The 18,486-nt window shown below is 36.2% G+C and overlaps 1 protein-coding gene across 7 annotated transcripts in view; it reads left to right on the forward strand.

Moving 5' to 3' along the window:
- Positions 1–18,486, forward strand: part of Stpg2 (sperm tail PG-rich repeat containing 2) — a 239,154-nt gene that overhangs the window by 48,194 nt on the left and 172,474 nt on the right. For all 7 annotated transcript variants that reach the window (XM_048333474.1, XM_048333473.1, XM_048333480.1 and 4 more), the window contains 3 exons: positions 875–1,031; positions 5,260–5,411; positions 8,110–8,223. In XM_048333474.1, the coding sequence (XP_048189431.1) occupies positions 875–1,031; positions 5,260–5,411; positions 8,110–8,223 (423 nt within the window). The remainder of the gene's footprint in view (positions 1–874; positions 1,032–5,259; positions 5,412–8,109; positions 8,224–18,486) is intronic.

Below are 18,486 nucleotides of genomic sequence, written 5' to 3' on the forward strand. Positions count from 1 at the left end.
GTTACTGTACTGTGGGTATATAGGAAAAAATTCCTATTATTTTTTAAATACATGTGGAAGTACTTAGAAGTATAGAACCATTACATTTGTTTCCTTTCATTAAATACACACACACACATATATATCTATATATGTGCATACATATACACATATATATTTGCACATATACACACATTGGTGTGAGTAGAGAGAAAAAGAGAAACACAGGTAGAGAATGGACAAACAAAAAGTTAATGGTAACATTAAAAACAAGTGAATCTGGGTAAAGATTTGACAGGTATTTTCAGTTTTAGTTAGCACTTTTCTGTAAAGTTGAAATTATTTTCAAATAAGAAGTTCAAAAGTAAGATTATAAATATTATATTTCATGGGAATCCATAGTTGTATATATAAGCATACATATATTTAATATTACTATATTTGGAAGATAAACTGGATTTATAAACTACTTGAATATAAGATTTTAGTTTTCTTAAGACATTTAATGAAATTGTTGAGTTAATTGAATATGTATGTTGAGGATCACTGCTAATTCAAAATAATTGAATTTATTAAAGAAATCACAATTTTTTAGTTCTTACTTAGCTTTTAGATTGGGTCTTTTAGGTCCTGGGCAGAGCCTGGGCACTGTCCCTAAGCTTTTCTGCTCAAGGCTCTCACTTTATCACTTGAGCCCCAGGTCCTGTGCTACCTCTTTTGTTGCTTAATTGGAGATAAAAATCTTTCATATTTCCTTCCTGGGCTGATTTGCAACCAAGATCCTCAGATCTCAATCTTCTGAGCCAGTAGGTCCCAGCAACTCCCAGTATATTTAACATTTAGACTCTTGCTGTGTGCTATCATTCCCACTACACATTCTCTTGTTCTTCTCTAGAGATTTGTACCTATTAAATCAGTCACCCCAGCTCCTGGTGCATATAATGAAACCCAAACTGTTGTCAAGTCATCAAAGAAAACACAGGTGAAAAGTACCCCATTTGGTCAAGGTGCTGCTCGATTCACACAGATCCACAAGAAAGAGGAGGTACCAGGTAAACAATTAATAACAAATTTCAATTCTTAGCATTATGTATCTTAATATTCGGAACAAGCTGTGTACAACAGAGAGAACATGTGTGTGTTTGCATGTGCACACACGTGTGCCAGTAATGGGACTTGAACACTAGGCCCGAGTACTGTCTCATCTCTTTTGCTGAAGGCTGGTGCTCTACCCCTTGAGCCACAGCTCCACATTCAGGTTTTTATGGTTAATTGGTGACAACAGCTCCCAGACTTTTCCTTTCCCTGGTGGGTTGGTTCAAACTGTGATCTTCAGATTTCAGATTTCTTAGTACTAGAATTAGAGTCATGAGAGTATTTTTTTTAAAATACTATGGTTTGTTCTACCATTTTAAGCCATTTTTCCTTAAAATATTAAGTATGCAATAAATATAGTAAATAAATTTAAGGTACCATTTTAGTAATGCTTCAGTTTTAACTTGTCACCATAACTTTTTTTTTGAAGTACTGAAATTTGAATTCAGCTTCTTATCTGTAGATTCAGGGAGGATATAAACTAGTCTTCATTTTTGCACTGTTACTGTTCCTTTTGTCTGAACTTGGTAAAATTACTCATGAAAATGCTTGGAGTTTCTTATTGTGTTAATTTAGAATCAAAGCTATTAGACAAAGCCACACTGACATTTCCTTCTTAGAAAACCTCTTCTCTGTTTTGAATAACCTCTGGAGCTACTGGTTGCAGCATCCTTCAGTTCTTAGGTTCAGTAGCATCCTGATGAAGAACATCTAGGACTCTAGACCTTAGGATTCTTAACTTAAGAAGCTAGCTAGTCTTGTATAGTTCTAGTGCTGAATATTAGAGTTTATGATCACAGCCTACTGGAGGCTGATTATTACCAGAGCCATGGCATCCCAGGCAGACTGGAATGGGAGTAGAAGAAGGGAAGGAAAGGAGGGAGGGATAAAATAATTTGTATTGACATCAGTCAAGATGCATTGTATTTATAAACTGATTTGTTGAATGGTAACTCCTTTGTACATAAAGATAATAAGAATATAATTAAAAATAATAATTTCTTTTTCTCGTGAAACACCATCCTAAATCTTTCTGAAAAAAATTAACAGAAGCTCTTCGAGACAAATCTTGCTTTTGGCCTTTAAGCTACTTCTTACAGAGGTTTTAATTAATTAATTGTTATGCAAGCACTGGGATGAAAAATAATTTTTAAGTCCGGAAAACAGTTCATTTTGTAATTTTCTTCATATTCTTCTTGCAAGTGAATGTTTTAAAATGATTTCTTTCTGTTCCTACTCTTTTACACATAGATAAAACAATCTTTAACACTTTACATTCAGCCTGGGAATTTCCTTAGTTAGAATTTTTTTAGCTCAGTAGGTATATTCTGTATTGCTTCCAGCATTAATTTAGTGAGAATATCTGTTACATAATACAAATGGCTGTATCTCCACATTCTGATGGTGTTGGCCTCAAGTTGTCACCAGCAGTATCTCTCTAAGATTCTTTGGCTAAGTCTTGGTGTTGTTTGTGCTTTCAATCCATTCCCTGATTTCAGTGTAGTGGCTACACATTTTAGAATTTTGTTGTAGTAATGTTCTTCTCCTGAAACAACTATTGGCTACTCATTTCATTGTGAGGCTGAATCTCACTCAACTTCTGTTTCCTTTTGCCTGTCCTTGGTGGTTTTCTTGACCAGTGCATGCAGTAGAAGTGACATAGCACAACTTAGGCAAAGTTGTGAGCAACTTAGTTCCTTTAAGACCAGGTCTTTCAGTTTGGTGGTCCAATATATTAGAGATTTCCCACTGGGTAACTTACTATTTGCAAATCTATTATTCATTTCTGCAGGATACGTATTATTGAAAATGATTTGAAAATAGAATTTGGAATCTTACGTAGTTTGAAGAATAAAAAGTATAGCTCTCGTGTAAAATTGTTTCTAGTTAGTAATTATGGGACAGTAACGAATTAGACCTATCAGCCAACCATAGAGCAGAGTTGATCACCTAAATAGCAGTTACAAGTTACATCATCTCAGATCCTCCTAGTTCTCTCATAGTAGATTTGATCAGAGATGTTTGTGCATTTTTTTTTTTTTTTTTTTTTTTTTTGCCAGTCCTGGGCCTTGGACTCAGGGCCTGAGCACTGTCCCTGGCTTCTTTTTGCTCAAGGCTAGCACTCTGCCACTTGAGCCACAGCGCCGCTTCTGGCCGTTTTCTGTATATGTGGTGCTGGGGAATCGAACCTAGGGCCTCGTGTATCCGAGGCAGGCACTCTTGCCACTAGGCCATATCCCCAGCCCCATGTTTGTGCATTTTATCTGCCTAGTAACCAATGAATTAATATGAGATAATTCTAATCTATGTATTCAGAATGGATTTCTAGCTCAGAAAGTTAAAGAGGTAGTGCCTGACATGTATTTGTACAGGAGTCCCTTGTTCTGAACTCACGCTGTGAGCAAGTACCTAAACTTACATGAAAAGTGTTGCATTCTTCCCTTGTGCCCGAAAAGTGACAGTGGTACATAGTGACTCAAATAGATTTTTAAATTAGAATTTCTATTTATATTATTCTTAAATCTTATTAGAGGAAGAAATGTTGGGATGATACATGTTAGCACTTAGGTTTTCTAAGAGCTGGTGCAAGAGAATTTTGGTAGTCATATTTAGAGAATAGGCCTTAGAACAAGAATATTTGAAAGGATTGTAAAGATGGTGTGCTGCTTGAGAAAGACCTTAGCTGTATTAGGAAATATGAAGTATTCCCTATATAGCATAATTTGACCACTTGTAGGTCTAGAATGAACCAAAGTTGATTCTAGCCTAAGAATCTAGAATCTTCTTAGAGAAGCTTCTATCATCTCTTGCTTGCCTGTGATAAGATAGGAAATTGTATCAGGATCTAAGTCTGAACAGTGCTTTCCTCATTGAGAAGGAAGACTAATTATAACACGTGTAGTGAAGTGATCAGTTTGCATGTAGTTGTATGTTCTTCATCCTGCAGGATATTCTAGCACAGGCAGCAGACTATGGACTATGCCCTGAGGAATGTTGATTTAACCATTTCCTATGATTTTCAGATGAAGAACTTGTAGTAAAACAAGTGAGAGTGGTGGAGCTAATTTAGTGGAATCCATATAACATGATAATATGGGTATAAGCAGGTTAGAGTGTTTTTCAATCACATTATATTTCATCCAGTGGATAGTACTAGTTACTTGTTGAATTAAAAAAAAAACCCCACAAACCTTAACTCAACTTAAGTCAAATAATTGTGAGACATTCCCTCCCTCCCTCCCTCCCTCCCTCCTTCCCTCCCTCCCTCCCTCCTTCCCTCCCTCCCTCCCTCCCTCCCTCCCTCCCTCCCTCCCTCCCTCCCTCCCTCCCTCCCTCCTTCCCTTACCTTCCTTCCTTCCTTCTCTTTTGCCAGTCCTGGGCCTTGGACTCGGGGCCTGAGCACTGTCCCTGGCTTCTTTTTGCTCAAGGCTAGCACTCTGCCACTTGAGCCACAGTGCCCCTTCTGGCCGTTTTCTATATATGTGGTGCTGAGGAATTGAACCCAGGGCTGCATGTATATGAGGCAAGCACTCTTGCCATTAGGCCATATTCCCAGTCCAAATACTTGTTTTATATATTGGCTTGTGGTAAATTTTCAACTGTGTAGAAGTTATTTATTTATTTATTTTTATTTTTGTGCTGGTCCTGGGACTTAAACTCTGGGTCTGGGCACTGTCCCTGCACTTCTTTGCTCAAAAGCTAGTGCTTCTACTTGAGCCACAACTTTACTTCCAGTTTTTTTTTTTTTGGTAGTTCATTGGAGGTAAGAGTCTCATGGGCTTTCCTTCCCAGGCTGAGCTTTGAACCAAGATCTTCAGGGCTCAGCTTCCTGAATATCTAGGATTATAGGCTTGAGCCATTCATTATTTTATGTATGTTATTTATTTATGTATTTATCTATTTATTTAGTTATACTAGGGTTTGTAAACAGGGCCTCATGTTTGCTTGACAGGTGCTTTACCTCTTGAGTCACAGCCCTACCCTCTTCTGTTTTCATTATTTTTCCTATTTATCTCTCTGTGTATCTGGTATGACATGCTTGCTGCAGTTCTCAGCTTGTTGGTTGACATGAGGGCTTGCTAAATATATGAATGCTTTTTCTTAAAAAAATTACTTAGTTCAAAAAACAGAATTAATTCTAAAAACTGAATTTATTCTAATATATGATAGTCTTTACATTTTTAGGTCCAGGATTTTATGACATCCTACACAACAGTATAATTGGCAAAATTAAAAATATCTACTTGCAGAAACAAAAAAAATGTGCATTTGGTTCTTCTACTCCTCGAAGTTTTTTTGCGATCCGGAAAGACTCTCCTCGGCCCTCAGATGATCAGGTAATATGCCAGTAACCACAAACTATTCCTTCTACACAGTACCAAGCTCAGAAGGTTCTTTTAAAATTATATATGCAAACAGAACTGTATTCAGTAGCTTAGGGAAACCAGGAGAAAGATCGAGCATATTAAAAAGAGAAATGGCAGAAATGAAAAAAAAAAAGACACAAATTGAAGTTCTAGAGATGAAGAATGTAACACTTGAAGAACTGTGCAGTGGGCATGTGTTCACACAGGGTAAGCAGAATGGTAAAGGCCTGCAACTTTGACCCAACTAGTGAAGATATCTGCTGGAAACCTGTGAAGGCTTAAGGAGAATGAATCACACAACTGGGTTTAAAATGGCAAGTTTTCTAAGATGGAAGCATTCTTTGTGACAGGCAAATAATGAAGTCAGTGGTGGAGAGCGATAGTTTCTGAATTCACTTCAGTGGAAGTAATAACTAGATTTTGGTTTAGTTCTGTTTTAAGATGTATATGATTCTCAGATGTGATCAATGGTAGCAACAATGAAGATAAAAGAAAAGATATTTTATTTACATGCTAGTAAATAAAATGCTTAACGATTTAAAGGAAATTGCTATATAATAATGATGCATGGGCTATTTTCTGTTTTATTGCACATCTCATACTCCCACATAGCTAGTTGAGAAAGGAGGCTCATATGTTTTCCTGGCTGTCCTTGAATTGTTCCCATCTCAACCTCACAAGTAGCCAGGATTACAGGCATGAGCACTGGTGCACAGCTTAGGAGAAATTTTTCATGTTTTCAGCTATTCTTTTAATATGTTTCTATTTTATTGAGTACATTAATCACATTTATTTTAAAGTTCTTACTTGATAACCTTAACATCTGTGTCCTCTGTGTGCTCTGTTAATTTTACTTATTTATACTTATGTCCTTACATATTTATTGGTACTGTAGATTTGAATGCAGGACCTTTTGCTGGTTGGCAAAGTACTCTACCCTTGAGCTGCAGTTCCAGATTTTGCTTTTAGGTTTGTTTTTCAGAGAGAGTCTCATACTTTTTCTTGGGCCAGTCTCAGACAGTGATCCTCACTTCTGCCTTTTGAGTAGCGGGATTACAAGTGTGTGCCACCACACCTGAACTGGTTTTGGCATAGAGTCTTGCCTTTTGCCTTGGATGCTCTTGAATCAGTGCCTTCCCATTGGTGCCTGACATTTGTTCACTTGCTATTTAATCATACACACACTTTGCCTTTTGAAATGCCTTATAATTATAATAAGATGACATATATTGTGTCTAAACCATTTGTAGAGATTCTAAATAGTGTGAATGTTTTACTGGAGAAGTTATACTTTTCTTTTTGAGACAGATTGAGCCAAGAGCTGATCAACTTAATCCAATCATGTACAATGCTGGCTACATTTTTTTCTGTCTGTCTGTCCTCTGTCTGTCTGTCTTCCCGCCTGCCTGCCTGCCTGCCTGCCTACCTACCTACCTACCTACCTACCTGCCTACCTACCTGTCTAATTTTGTGGTGCTGATGATCAAATGAAAGGCATCAAACATGCTAGGAAGGCATTCTACCCCTAAGCTCTGTCTTTACATTTTTGTCAGTTCTTAGTTTACCTCTGGTTGTTTCACCTCCTTAAATGTAATTTTTTGGGAAGGTCCACAGTGAACTTGATGTGTTTGTTCACTGTCCTTCTTTGTGTCAAGTTAGGCTCTCTAGTCTTTGAGGCGTCTGCATTCTAATTTTGTGGACTTGCCCTGCCTTTAACTTTTGCAGATATTTCAGATATTTGGTTTTGTCATTCTGGCCCAAATTATGGCTAATAGATTGTAGTATGTATGTATGTATGTATGTATGTATATTTATTTGTTTGTATTTTTGTTTCTAGTCCTGGGTGCTGTCCCTGAGCTTTTCTGCTCAAGGCTAGCACTCTACCACATGAGCCATAGCTCCATTTCTAGTTCTTTTGGTAGTTAGCTGGAGATAAAAGTCTCATGGACTTTCTTGCCTGGGCTGGCTTTGAGCCACAATCCTCAGATCTTAGCCTCCTGCATAGCTAATATTATAAGAGTGAGCTACTGGTGCCTGGGGATTTTATTTTATGTATTAATAATGAGTAACAAATAATATCTTACTGAGCAAGTACATTGTACATATTGAGATTGCAACCTATTGGTTATAAAATACAAGCAGAATTGATGTGTGAGTTTTATGGCAACACTGCCCCACCTGTGTGCCTAACCAGTGTATAAGGTCCACCAACCTTGCTTGGGGTTCATATAGCCAACTGTTTTGGGCTTTTATACTATTGGGCTTTATATGTCAATATTCTATGTCAATTAAAAATCTTTCTGAGCATGTGTCTATTTCTAATGAAGGAGCAACATTGGTATGTGCTTAATTGTGAACTTATTTATAATCCTACATGCATTTATGAAATAGTTTTTTTTTTTTTGGTCAATTGTGAGGCTTGAACTCAGGGCCTGGGCTCTGTCCCTGAGCCTCTGTGCTCAAGGCTAGTGCTCTACCACTTGAGCCATAGGGCCACTTTGAGTGGTTAATTGGAGATAATAGTCTCACAGGGACTTTTCTGCCTAGGCTGGCTTTGGACTGTGTGCCTCAGATCTTAGCCTCCTTAGCTAGGGTTACAGGTGTGAGCCACCAGTGGCCAGCTCAAAAATAAAGTTTTTAACCCTTCTTCAACCCTTCCTTTCAACAGAGAACTTGGAATTCATCAGTCTCTGTAATTCCAGAAGAATTACCTAACTTGAAAAACAACTATGCTGTTTTCTTGTCAAGAGCAAAAAAAAAACCTTGTAAGGTGGTACATACGGTAAGAAGACATCCCCCCACCCATTCATAATCTAGGTAACCTGAGCAAGACTCTGTAGTGTAAATATTGTGTTGGGATCTGAGAGAGGTACTTGAGTAAACTATCTACTGTCTTTAGTGAACCTGATACTTCCATATTTTTAAAGTTGAACAAAATTCTTGAACCTAAGCAAAAGTCCAGCATTGACCAATTAGAGGGGTTACATGGAACTTCCCATTTTGTCAGACAGCATTCATTCTTAAGACACACATGAGAGCTGAACTTACTGTATTGAATTGGGAATAGAAGGTTTAACCTTAGGTTCAACTCAGTTTACTCCTAGTATGCTTTTTTCCCCCTTTTATAATGTGTGTCTGTCTTGAAACTCAAGATGTGTTTCAGTGCTGTATTTTAACCTGTATTGATACCTGTTTTTTAAGCTAAAATACCATTTTATAATTAGCTCATATTGAGTACATTGAAAGCATAAAGCAGACTGAATTTCAAAATTAGTACCTGGTAGATCTTGCCAAGATGTGTACCTTGGCTGGGTGAAGATAACCAGTGAAAACAGGGGAGGAAGTATAGCTTAGCAGTAGGAAGCTGTCTAGCAAGCTCAAGGCCTTCAGTTCAGACCCCAGTACCACAAAATAAATTAAACAAAAACATTTGCTTACAATTATCTTGCAGTGTTTTTGATATGTAACATGTTTTCAGTAATTGTTAAGTAAATGTACCTTCCAATAGGTCATTTCTTTATCTTAGGCTATTTTAGGGCTGAGTTTTATTTCCTCATTGCTGTACATACATTATAATTCAATTTAGATCAAATATACTGTACAATTTAGATCCAATATACATATTTTTAGACTAGACTGGATTACGAAGTACTGTGAGGCAAGAAAGAACAATAGAAATTTCTGAAGGCACCTGTTAGAAGTGTTTATATACTTTGTAGTTGGAAAAGAAAGTGCAGGTCTGTTCTAAAGAGAAAGAGTTGTTCCTCTGATTTTTATTTTTTATCCTCTAATTTAGTTTCTTTTTGGATCTGAAAGATTCTTTTCTAGTGTTGTCTTTTTTTGACATCAAGACTTACAATTAGCCCTGGCTCCCCAAAGGGGAAAATTTAGTCACATAAACATTTGTGGTTTTATTCACTTTATAGATCACAAGACCCTTCAAATAGCTGGGTGTGTACTATGTATTTAATCTCAAATTAAAATTTAAAATTTAAACATGTATTTAATCTCAAACTAAATTTAAATAATCCCTCAAATATATGAAATAATGTAATAGTTTTATAATTTAAACTTCAAATAAGAGTGTTAGAAAGTTTACCTCCTAGGGCTGGGGATATGGCCTAGTGGCAAGAGTGCTTGCCTTGTATACATGAGGCCCTGGGTTCGATTCTCCAGCACCACACATACAGAAAACGGCCAGAAGTGGCGCTGTGGCTCAAGTGGCAGAGTGCTAGCCTTGAGCAAAAAGAAGCCAGGGATAGTGCTTAGGCCCTGAGTTCAAGGCCCAGGACTGGCCAAAAAGAAAAAGAAAAGAAAGTTTACCTCCTAGACATTATATACATGGTATTTATGATATCTTAAAGAATATATATTTTAATTTCCCAAACATTTTCACATTAAAAAACACCTCTCAGACTTCTGGTTCTACAGAAACTACATGTATACCTCTCTTTATTTTATAGGGTCCCCTGTGAATTTTTTTTTAATTTGTAGTATCAGCATTAGTTGAATATAAGAAGGTAAAGGTACTAAAAATAGGATAAATGGAGGATGAATACAAACCGGGTATGTTCATTAAGCAGTTTAGAAGCAGAATGCAAGAAATAATAGGAGTAGTTGATGTGAAAAATGCACAGTTATCCCAGGCTGAGTAAACACATGAGTAATTTATTTGTGGAGCTCAACTAAATGCCAAGGAGGATGAATCTTAAAAGATCTATGATTCTTTCACATTCTTTAGCATTTTCAGATGGTAAAGACAACACATTTGATACTTCCACAGAGAAACATAATGGGGTTATCTACAAAATAACCAGAAAAGTAATGGATAACAGCTACTTGCTTAGTAGTGGTACCAACATTTTCGGTCTGGAGATGATGGAGTAATAATGTTCTTAGATTTCTCAGAGGAAATGATTTTGGATATAGAATTCTATCTCTACCTAAAATGTTAATTAAATGAGTAAAAGAATAATTTTTAGCTATGCATATAAGAGCTCAGTAAGTTTAGTGCCTTTATTAACCCTGTGTATGGTTGCTTTAGTAGAATAAAAAACTAAAGCAGAGACTGGAAAACAAATGAATTAAGAACAAAAACCAATTAAAGAAGAATGTATTGGAGTGTGTGTTTCAGCTACTTTTAAAGGGGTAGGAGCTTGAAATCAGAATTTTATTTACCTCTGTCTTTAGTCACTCTACCTGGCACAATAGGTAATAACAATGATAATTACAATCAGGCTATTACAAATCACAGGATTTCACTAAATAGAAAATAATTTAAATATTGGAGGCTTCGGTAATAATAATAAAACAACAAATCAAGAGGTTGAGTGGTAGCATGTGTGCCCAAGTTCTCATTTTATAGTACAAAATTTAACAAATGCAAAATCTTGGCCTCGAGTTTTATTTGGTGGGGGGGGGGGGGTTGGCAGTGATACTCTATAATCCTAGTAATTTAGGATCTCAGGTCAAGCCAAGATGGGCAAGAAAGTCTGTGAGACTCTTAGTTCCAATAAACTATTAACCCCCAACCCTGCAAAAAATACAACAAAAAATAAACAAACAAAAAAACAGCCTGAGTTGAGCTGTGGCTCAAGTGGTAGAAGGCTAACATTGACAATAAAAGCTCAGGGACAGTGCCCAGACCCTGAGTTCAAGCCCTAGGATTGGCACACTCGTGTGTGTGTGTGTGTGTGTGTTCATGTGTGTGTACACACACAAATGAAAAATAAAAACAAAACAAAAAAAGATCCCCTTGAGCTATTAGTATCAACCCTTATATTAAACATGTAGTGGTGAATATGAAGAACAGACAAACAATCTTTGCCCTCCAAATCCTCCCCCCAACAATCCCCAGACACAATTCCTGCTGAAGGAGTTCCTGTCAGAATGGAACCCAAGATGAATTGGAGCAGGTAAGTTTTGTGCAGTTTGGACTTCAGCCTGAGACCCTCTGTCTCACAGAATAAGCTTGTCAAAGGGATGGATAAAAATCATGGTTAGCTCATTTCAAAGCCAAGAGATGTGTGTCAGAAGGCTTTATCGTAGGCTTTGTATAAAGGGTAAGACATGTTTGCAAATCCAAATGTTTACTTTTAAGTAAACCGGAGGTTGGTTAAAGCTGCCAACTTCTGATTTGATTCGCTATTGTGAAAGTCAGCAAGGTCAAACCCACAACAAAATGTCCTATTTACTCACAATCTCATGAGTTAATTTTGAGGTAAAATAATATGCGGACAAATGGATCTTAGAGAACTGAAGGCAGAGGGAACACTGAGGTATTATGGAAATGGTAACATGGGACTACTAGCATCTCCAGGCTGAGGAAACAAAACAAACGGGTTAGGAATGCAACTTTAAACTTGGAAAGTTTAGAGTGCTACCTGTGGAGTTGAGAGTTCAGACCTTTGAAGAAGAGTCATGGGCGAGTTGGTTATAGCATTTTAGGAGCTCAAATAAAGATCCTTTGGGTCTGCAGCACAGATCACCGGGGCCCCGAGGATGGTACAAATATGTTAGAAATAGATTTCAACTGCACTATGTCATAAGAATCAACATTGCTCTAAAAATTGTTCTTCTACCTCCCCCTTTCTTTCCTTACACTTACCCTCTAGAATATTTGGTAGTACTACTTGAGCCATATCCCCAGCCCCATGCCTTTGGGATATTTGGAGAAATATCCCAGGGCTTCATGTATACGAGCACTTTACCACTAGGCCGTATTCCCAGCCCCGAGGGAGTTGTTTTTTCCTATCTTGATGAGAGAACTGTTCAAAATGTACTTATAGACATCCTGTGCTTCCACTGTGTTTTAAAAGTCTGTCAAGTTTTCCTTTTTCCTAAATTTATTAGTTAATAAAATGGTGCTCATAAGCTTAACAGTAAGAGTAAACGTGCTGTTGGGTGGGAAGGAAGAGTGAAGGTAACAGTGATGCACTTTCGTAATCCAGATCCAAGCAGTTGCTTCCTCATTGTCTGCTGGGGGCACTCAGTACATGCTCAGTACATGTGTAGGTAGTGTAAAGACAATCCGGTTCTAGATCCCCGCTATAAAGTGTGTGTGTGTGTGTGTGTGTGTGTGTGTGTGTGTGTGTGTGTGTGTGTGTTGAACTTATTTTCATCTCCCCTACATAAACCTCAGAGGTAAATGATAGGCTTATGAAGAAAAGATTTTATATTACTTTTTGGTTGATAACAATTTTTGTTTACACTTTAGTGTACATTGGGAAATCTTGTCCCAGTTTTAAAAATGCTATCGAAACTTAAACACCATAAAAATAAATGATTTGTGTCCTAAATAATATCTGAGACTTAACTTGTCATTTATGGAGCCCATCCAAATCCTGTGTCCTATGTTAACTAGTCATTATTTAGTCAAGCGTGTGGGTGTTAAAAGAAGGACAATATGTTCAAATGATTCAGAAATCTGTAGTCAAGACCTTTAACTTCACCATTTAAGGTCCTTGATACCAATGCAACTATATATATATCACCTCTCCATATGGCATAAGATGGTTATTAATAAAGTTAAGCCCTGTATAAAAAATCCATGACTAATGAAACATGACATTTCGAAATATTCAAGTGTCTAATTACCTTAATTTAAGATGAACATATTCATGAGGAGTCACTTAGGTTTAGTATATTTAAGTATTTGGGAATTTATATCTTTTCAGAATGTTCTCTAATTGTTAAGAAAGTTTGAATGCTGCTTTTGTGTGTAGCAATCTGATTTCACTGATGAGAATATCAGTCAGCCTTTGGCCCATTTGGAATACTAAATTGTGAGCCTCTGCTCATCACTGTATAAAAAGTACATGTTAATGGCTCTTCTGTTCAGATGTTTTTAGAAACAGATATACGTTTCACTGTACCACAACAAATTTTACCCTAAAATATTAAAAATGTTAAATATTTAAAATGTTAAATACTTTTTTTTTACTAACAATTATACTTTGATATAATTAAAATAAAGTTGGTAGAAAAAAATACAGTGATAGATGTAGAGAATTTAGAGGAAAGCACAAAGGCAAAGGTATGAAGTTTTATAAAAGAGAAACACTGAGAGAATGTACTCATGTTAAAAAAATTCCATAGGGTATACAATTGCATAAGAAGAATTGCATAAAGCAGAAACATTGAGAAAACTGCAGATGGATTGAGAGTATTCTCAGTATGGGATAGAGCTGTTGATTGTGGACTAAAGAAACAGATGGAAGCGGGGGAGGGGTGGGTGATGGGGGGTGGTGGAGTCCATTCTTCCACCAGCCTTGAGCATATTCTCTAGATACCCTGGTGGCAGTGCCCAAAAAGGACAAAACACTTTACATACATTTTTTTGGTAGTGAGAATATTTAAGATACACTTTCTTAGTAATAATAGTATGTTGCAAAGCAGAACTGTTTGTAGATTCTGAGGTTTAGAGCTGAAAGATAGTTATTTGAGAGATACTACATCTTACCCCTTTAGATGGTTACCATACATTTGCATCTTTCTAAACACATTTAAATTTGTATAAAACATGGCAAATAAATGTTTCTTGTGTCTAATGAGATACAGCAATCATTTTCTTTTCTTTTTTTTTTTTTTTAACAAGGAATGCTTGTGCAAATGCTCTCTCAAATGAGGAGACAGGTTTTCAGCAATCATTTTCTTTGTCTCTGGGGAAAATTAGTCTGAGACAATCTAAATATTTTGTTACTTCCATATTAAATTACAGTTTAAAAATTTATAGCTCTTGTTACCTAAATACAACGTTACACTGCTTTATGTATTATAACACAATACCTGACACCAGGTCATTGATAAAGAACAGACATTTAAGCTTGATATGGCAGCACACAGATATATCCTAGGACTTGGGAGGCAATGGCAGGAAGATCACAAGTTCAAGGACATCCTGGACTACATAGTGAGTTACAGGCCTGCTTGCCGCTCATAGTGAGGCCTTGTCTCCAAAAACCAAGTAAACTTCCAGTTGAACTTCTAGTTTTGTTTGAATATGATTTTCCTGACTTCTTTGTTTAGCTGCCTATCAATGTTTTCATGTCGCTCTCTGTATTTCTTTAAGAGGCCATTTTGAATTGTTTGTCATACTTAATCTTTTGAGGCTGGGTCAGGCCTGGATACTGAGCCTACAAGGACTTCCTGGAGCTCAGAGTCTCTGGGCAGGCTTCCCTGTAGGGTGGGCCAGGTACATTAGGATTAGGCTATGGCAGGTTGCTCTATGCAGCTATATGTGGCAGTTAGGTGCTCATGTTTGTTTCCTTCTTTCTTGAGGAGAGAGCTTTCTTTTACATGGTACTCTCTGAACATGGTGAATGTTTGAAACTGTCTTCCCTATTGTACAGACACAAGCCCATGACTACACTTCTTTTGCTATGAAGTGAGTTCCTGATCAGAAATAACGTTTAGAAAAGCATGGTGGTAGCAAGTTATTCTGTTAGTCCAAGAATTTTGGTCCCCCAAACCCCCCACATAGGTACAGAAGGCAGGTGCCCTTCCTTATAGTCATCTGTTAAGACGTTTGAGTCAAAATTAAGTTGGATTCTTGAGAAAAATGAAATGTCTTTCTCACTCATGAGGAGATATTTGTTTGTTTATTTACTTAGGATTAAGTTGTTCTTCCTGAAATGCTTGTAAAAAAATCTACTTGTAAAGCTCTGGGCCTTTGACTTTCTGTATTTGATTTTTTTTTTTAATGATAGGCTCTGTGCCCCTAACAAATATCAGAATTTTATATCTTTCTCTTTTCCCCACTTTTCCTAGTTAATTTTTGAGAGACAACTAGTGGGGGAAAACCATTATTTGATGTTTCTAATTGGGTGACAGAGACTCCTCACATTGGTTGCGTTTGCTTTCAGAGGCATGTATGGTGAGCATTAATTTAACTGAAACAAGAATTTTCCCTCAGACAAATATTATTCTGAAAATAGCTCTGGAGAGGAAGATTTTTCTCAGGCTTCAGATAAATCATTTCAAAGACTTGATTATCTGACATGTGTATATCTACATTTCTTAGCTGTTATGTTTTGGAAATTTTATTTTTAGTACCTTACTCTAAAAGTACAGCTTTGATTTGAGCCTTAGGATTCATAGGATTTGCAATTACAATTTTTGTTATTTCTGATTAAAATAAACACCCCAAATCAGGAAGTAACCTAAAAATAATATTATTGTAAATGTTAAACTTTTCTTCAACTTATTTAAATTTCCTTATTAAAATTAAAATATTCACACTTAAATTTCAAATTTAGCTTCAGGTTGTATAGAATGTTTTGGCACTTATGCACTGGAAAGTTTTAATATTGAAACCTCTTGATTCCGTGTGGTATTTGTTCTATTTAGTAACGCTCTGAAGCCCCTGTTCTGTAGTGTTAATTGTGTGGTCCAGTATTAATGACCGTTGACAATATTGCCAAACTAGGAATTAAATATCAGGTAATCTTGTTTTTATTTATATCTTTCTTGAGACAAGGTCTCAAATAAGATTAAAATAAAATTACATGGTTGTAACTTATTTTTATATAAGATGCTAAATTATTTTATTTATATAAGATTACACAATGACAACTTTGTTTTTGACAACTTATTTTTATTTGTGTGTGTTTTGAGACAGGCTCTCTTCGTGTAGCGCAAACTGGTTTTTAACTGTTGATTTTCTTTCCTCAGTGATTACAGGAATGTACTACTTTGCCAAGTCTGAGATTTTAGTGCTGTGCTTCTATGATTAGACTTCTAAGGGTGAGGTGCTTTTTTTGTGAGGACCCAGTAGGTCAATTTTATCTACAACCTGCCCAACCTGATTTCAGATGTATTTGCAACGGCTTTCTGACTTCTTTCCCTGTTTCGTATTTTTTATTTCTAACTTCAATGCATCCATATCAGAAGTTTCAAATTTTAGTTCTTATACATTCTTCATTTGCTCTAATTCCAGAAAAAAATCATGTAATTATTGTAAAATACAGCTCAAATGTAAATCTACATTTGTGTCAGAGAAAGTTTTAAATGACGTGAAGTTTGAGCTTCTTGTTTAACTCCCAACATGAAAATCCTAAAACCAAAATGTTCCAAAAATTCACAAGCGGAAACTCTTTCAGCTGACCCAATGGGTTGGCTCAGTGTTAGAATGCAGGTGCCCTAAAATTAATGTACAAAACGGAGTGCAATGTATGTCTGCAGCATCAATTTTGTTTTTAGACTTGAGTCCCACCTCCAAGGTACCTTATCTTCTTTACAAGAGAAGGGTGGAGCTGGGAACCTCCAAACATGGATTATTTTATCTTGTTGCCGATTGTATTGTCATATTTAATTCTCCTAACCACACTTTATTTTTTGGAAGGCGCTTTATGTTTTTCTGGAGGGTAATTTTTACAGCCAGTCAGTGGCTGAGTTGGAGATTAAACTTGGACCTATCTGACTCCATAGTCCATGGTTTTAACTCCATGTTTCATAATAGAAAGATTATGACCTAGTGTGATAAGCTTGTTGGCACAGAACATTTTAGAAGGAAGTAGACACCTGAGTAGGAGTTACTTAGATGACTTGGGCAGTGCAGAACACTGGTTGCCATGGAGATGGGCAGAGGAAGCCTCCATCACTTACCCAGTAGCCAGCCTGGGGAAGAGGCTGATCTAGTGAAAAAACAGATCTCAAAGTCTCTGGCCTCAAAGAACTTAGCACTTCTCTGGCTTTGTAATTAACTTTATTGTTTTCTCTATTTGAATGAAATATTGCTAGATTATTAAGTTTATTCTTCCTTGAGAGTTAACCTCAGTTCACAAAATTCATTCTCTCCATCAAAAAACAAAAGCAAATCAACAACAACAAAAAAACTCAAACAAAAACTAAGTAAGGGAGCTCCATGCAAATCGTATGTTCTTTGTCTATCCTGGAAGGTATTTATTTTTCTTAAGAGTATAAAAATGATTAAGATCAAGATATATGTTTTGCTTTTCAGATAGTACTAGAAGTAATACCTAAAGTAAATTTAATGCTAAGCAATAAGAAATAGATTTCTAATTTTCATAAAATAATATAGTCTGATTTATATATCAATTGTGATTGACATGTAGACACCTCATTTCTTCACTTTCCTACTTTGATAAATAAAGCTTTATTTTTTAATGCACCTTTGTTCCCAAGAGAATATGTGAACTACAAAGTGAAAGAGCTATCACTAGTCTATTTAAAAATATTTTATTGTCTTTAAGTAATTATAAAAAAGAGTTGCCATTTTACACAGCAATATGTGAGTACATACAATGTATCTTAATCAGTGTCACTCCTCTTAAGAATATTTTTCTGAAAATATTGCTACATTTTTATAGCTTGAGAAGTTTTGGCATATGTTCTTAGCTCCCAGATGTTTCTCACATGTTTTTTTTCATGAAATTGTGTATTTGTTTATTTTTGCAACTTTATGCTCTTTTTCTTTCCTGTAATGGTCATGCTCTACCACTTGAGCCATACCTCTACTGCTATCTTTTTGTTGGTTAATTAGAGACAAGAAGTCTTACAACCTTTTTGACTCGGCTGGTCTTGAATCTTGATCCTTAGATGTCAGGCTCTGAGGAGCTGAGATTACAAGCGTGATCATCCTGCACCCAGGGAGAACTTATGTTCCCATCCAGATAAACCTGCAATGATCATAAAGTGAGATTAAATAATCAGCTTAAAACTCAGTGGTTGGGTGATTAATGACACTACTTATACATTATGCCATTCTTGATTTATAAAATGTTGCACATCATTTCAATATAATTTTAGCTCACATTGCATAGCTTTTTACCTATGGAAGGAAGATTATTCCTTCTAAAATAGGAATTACATCAGTTTACTTTGAATTTCCATTTAGTGTCTAGGGAACCTAACCTTGAAAAGAATAGTTCCTGTATTTTTAAAAATATACATTAGAAAACAGAGTTAATAGTTATTTTAAAATACAGCATTTCCTTTAAGGTTGTTTCCTAACACTGACACTTGATTTATGCAATTGAAAATTATTTGTATTACGGTGGTAGTATTTTGTATGTTGCAGCATTTC

The sequence above is a fragment of the Perognathus longimembris genome, chromosome 24 (genome assembly GCF_023159225.1).
Source record: "Perognathus longimembris pacificus isolate PPM17 chromosome 24, ASM2315922v1, whole genome shotgun sequence".
Lineage (NCBI taxonomy): Eukaryota > Metazoa > Chordata > Mammalia > Rodentia > Heteromyidae > Perognathus > Perognathus longimembris.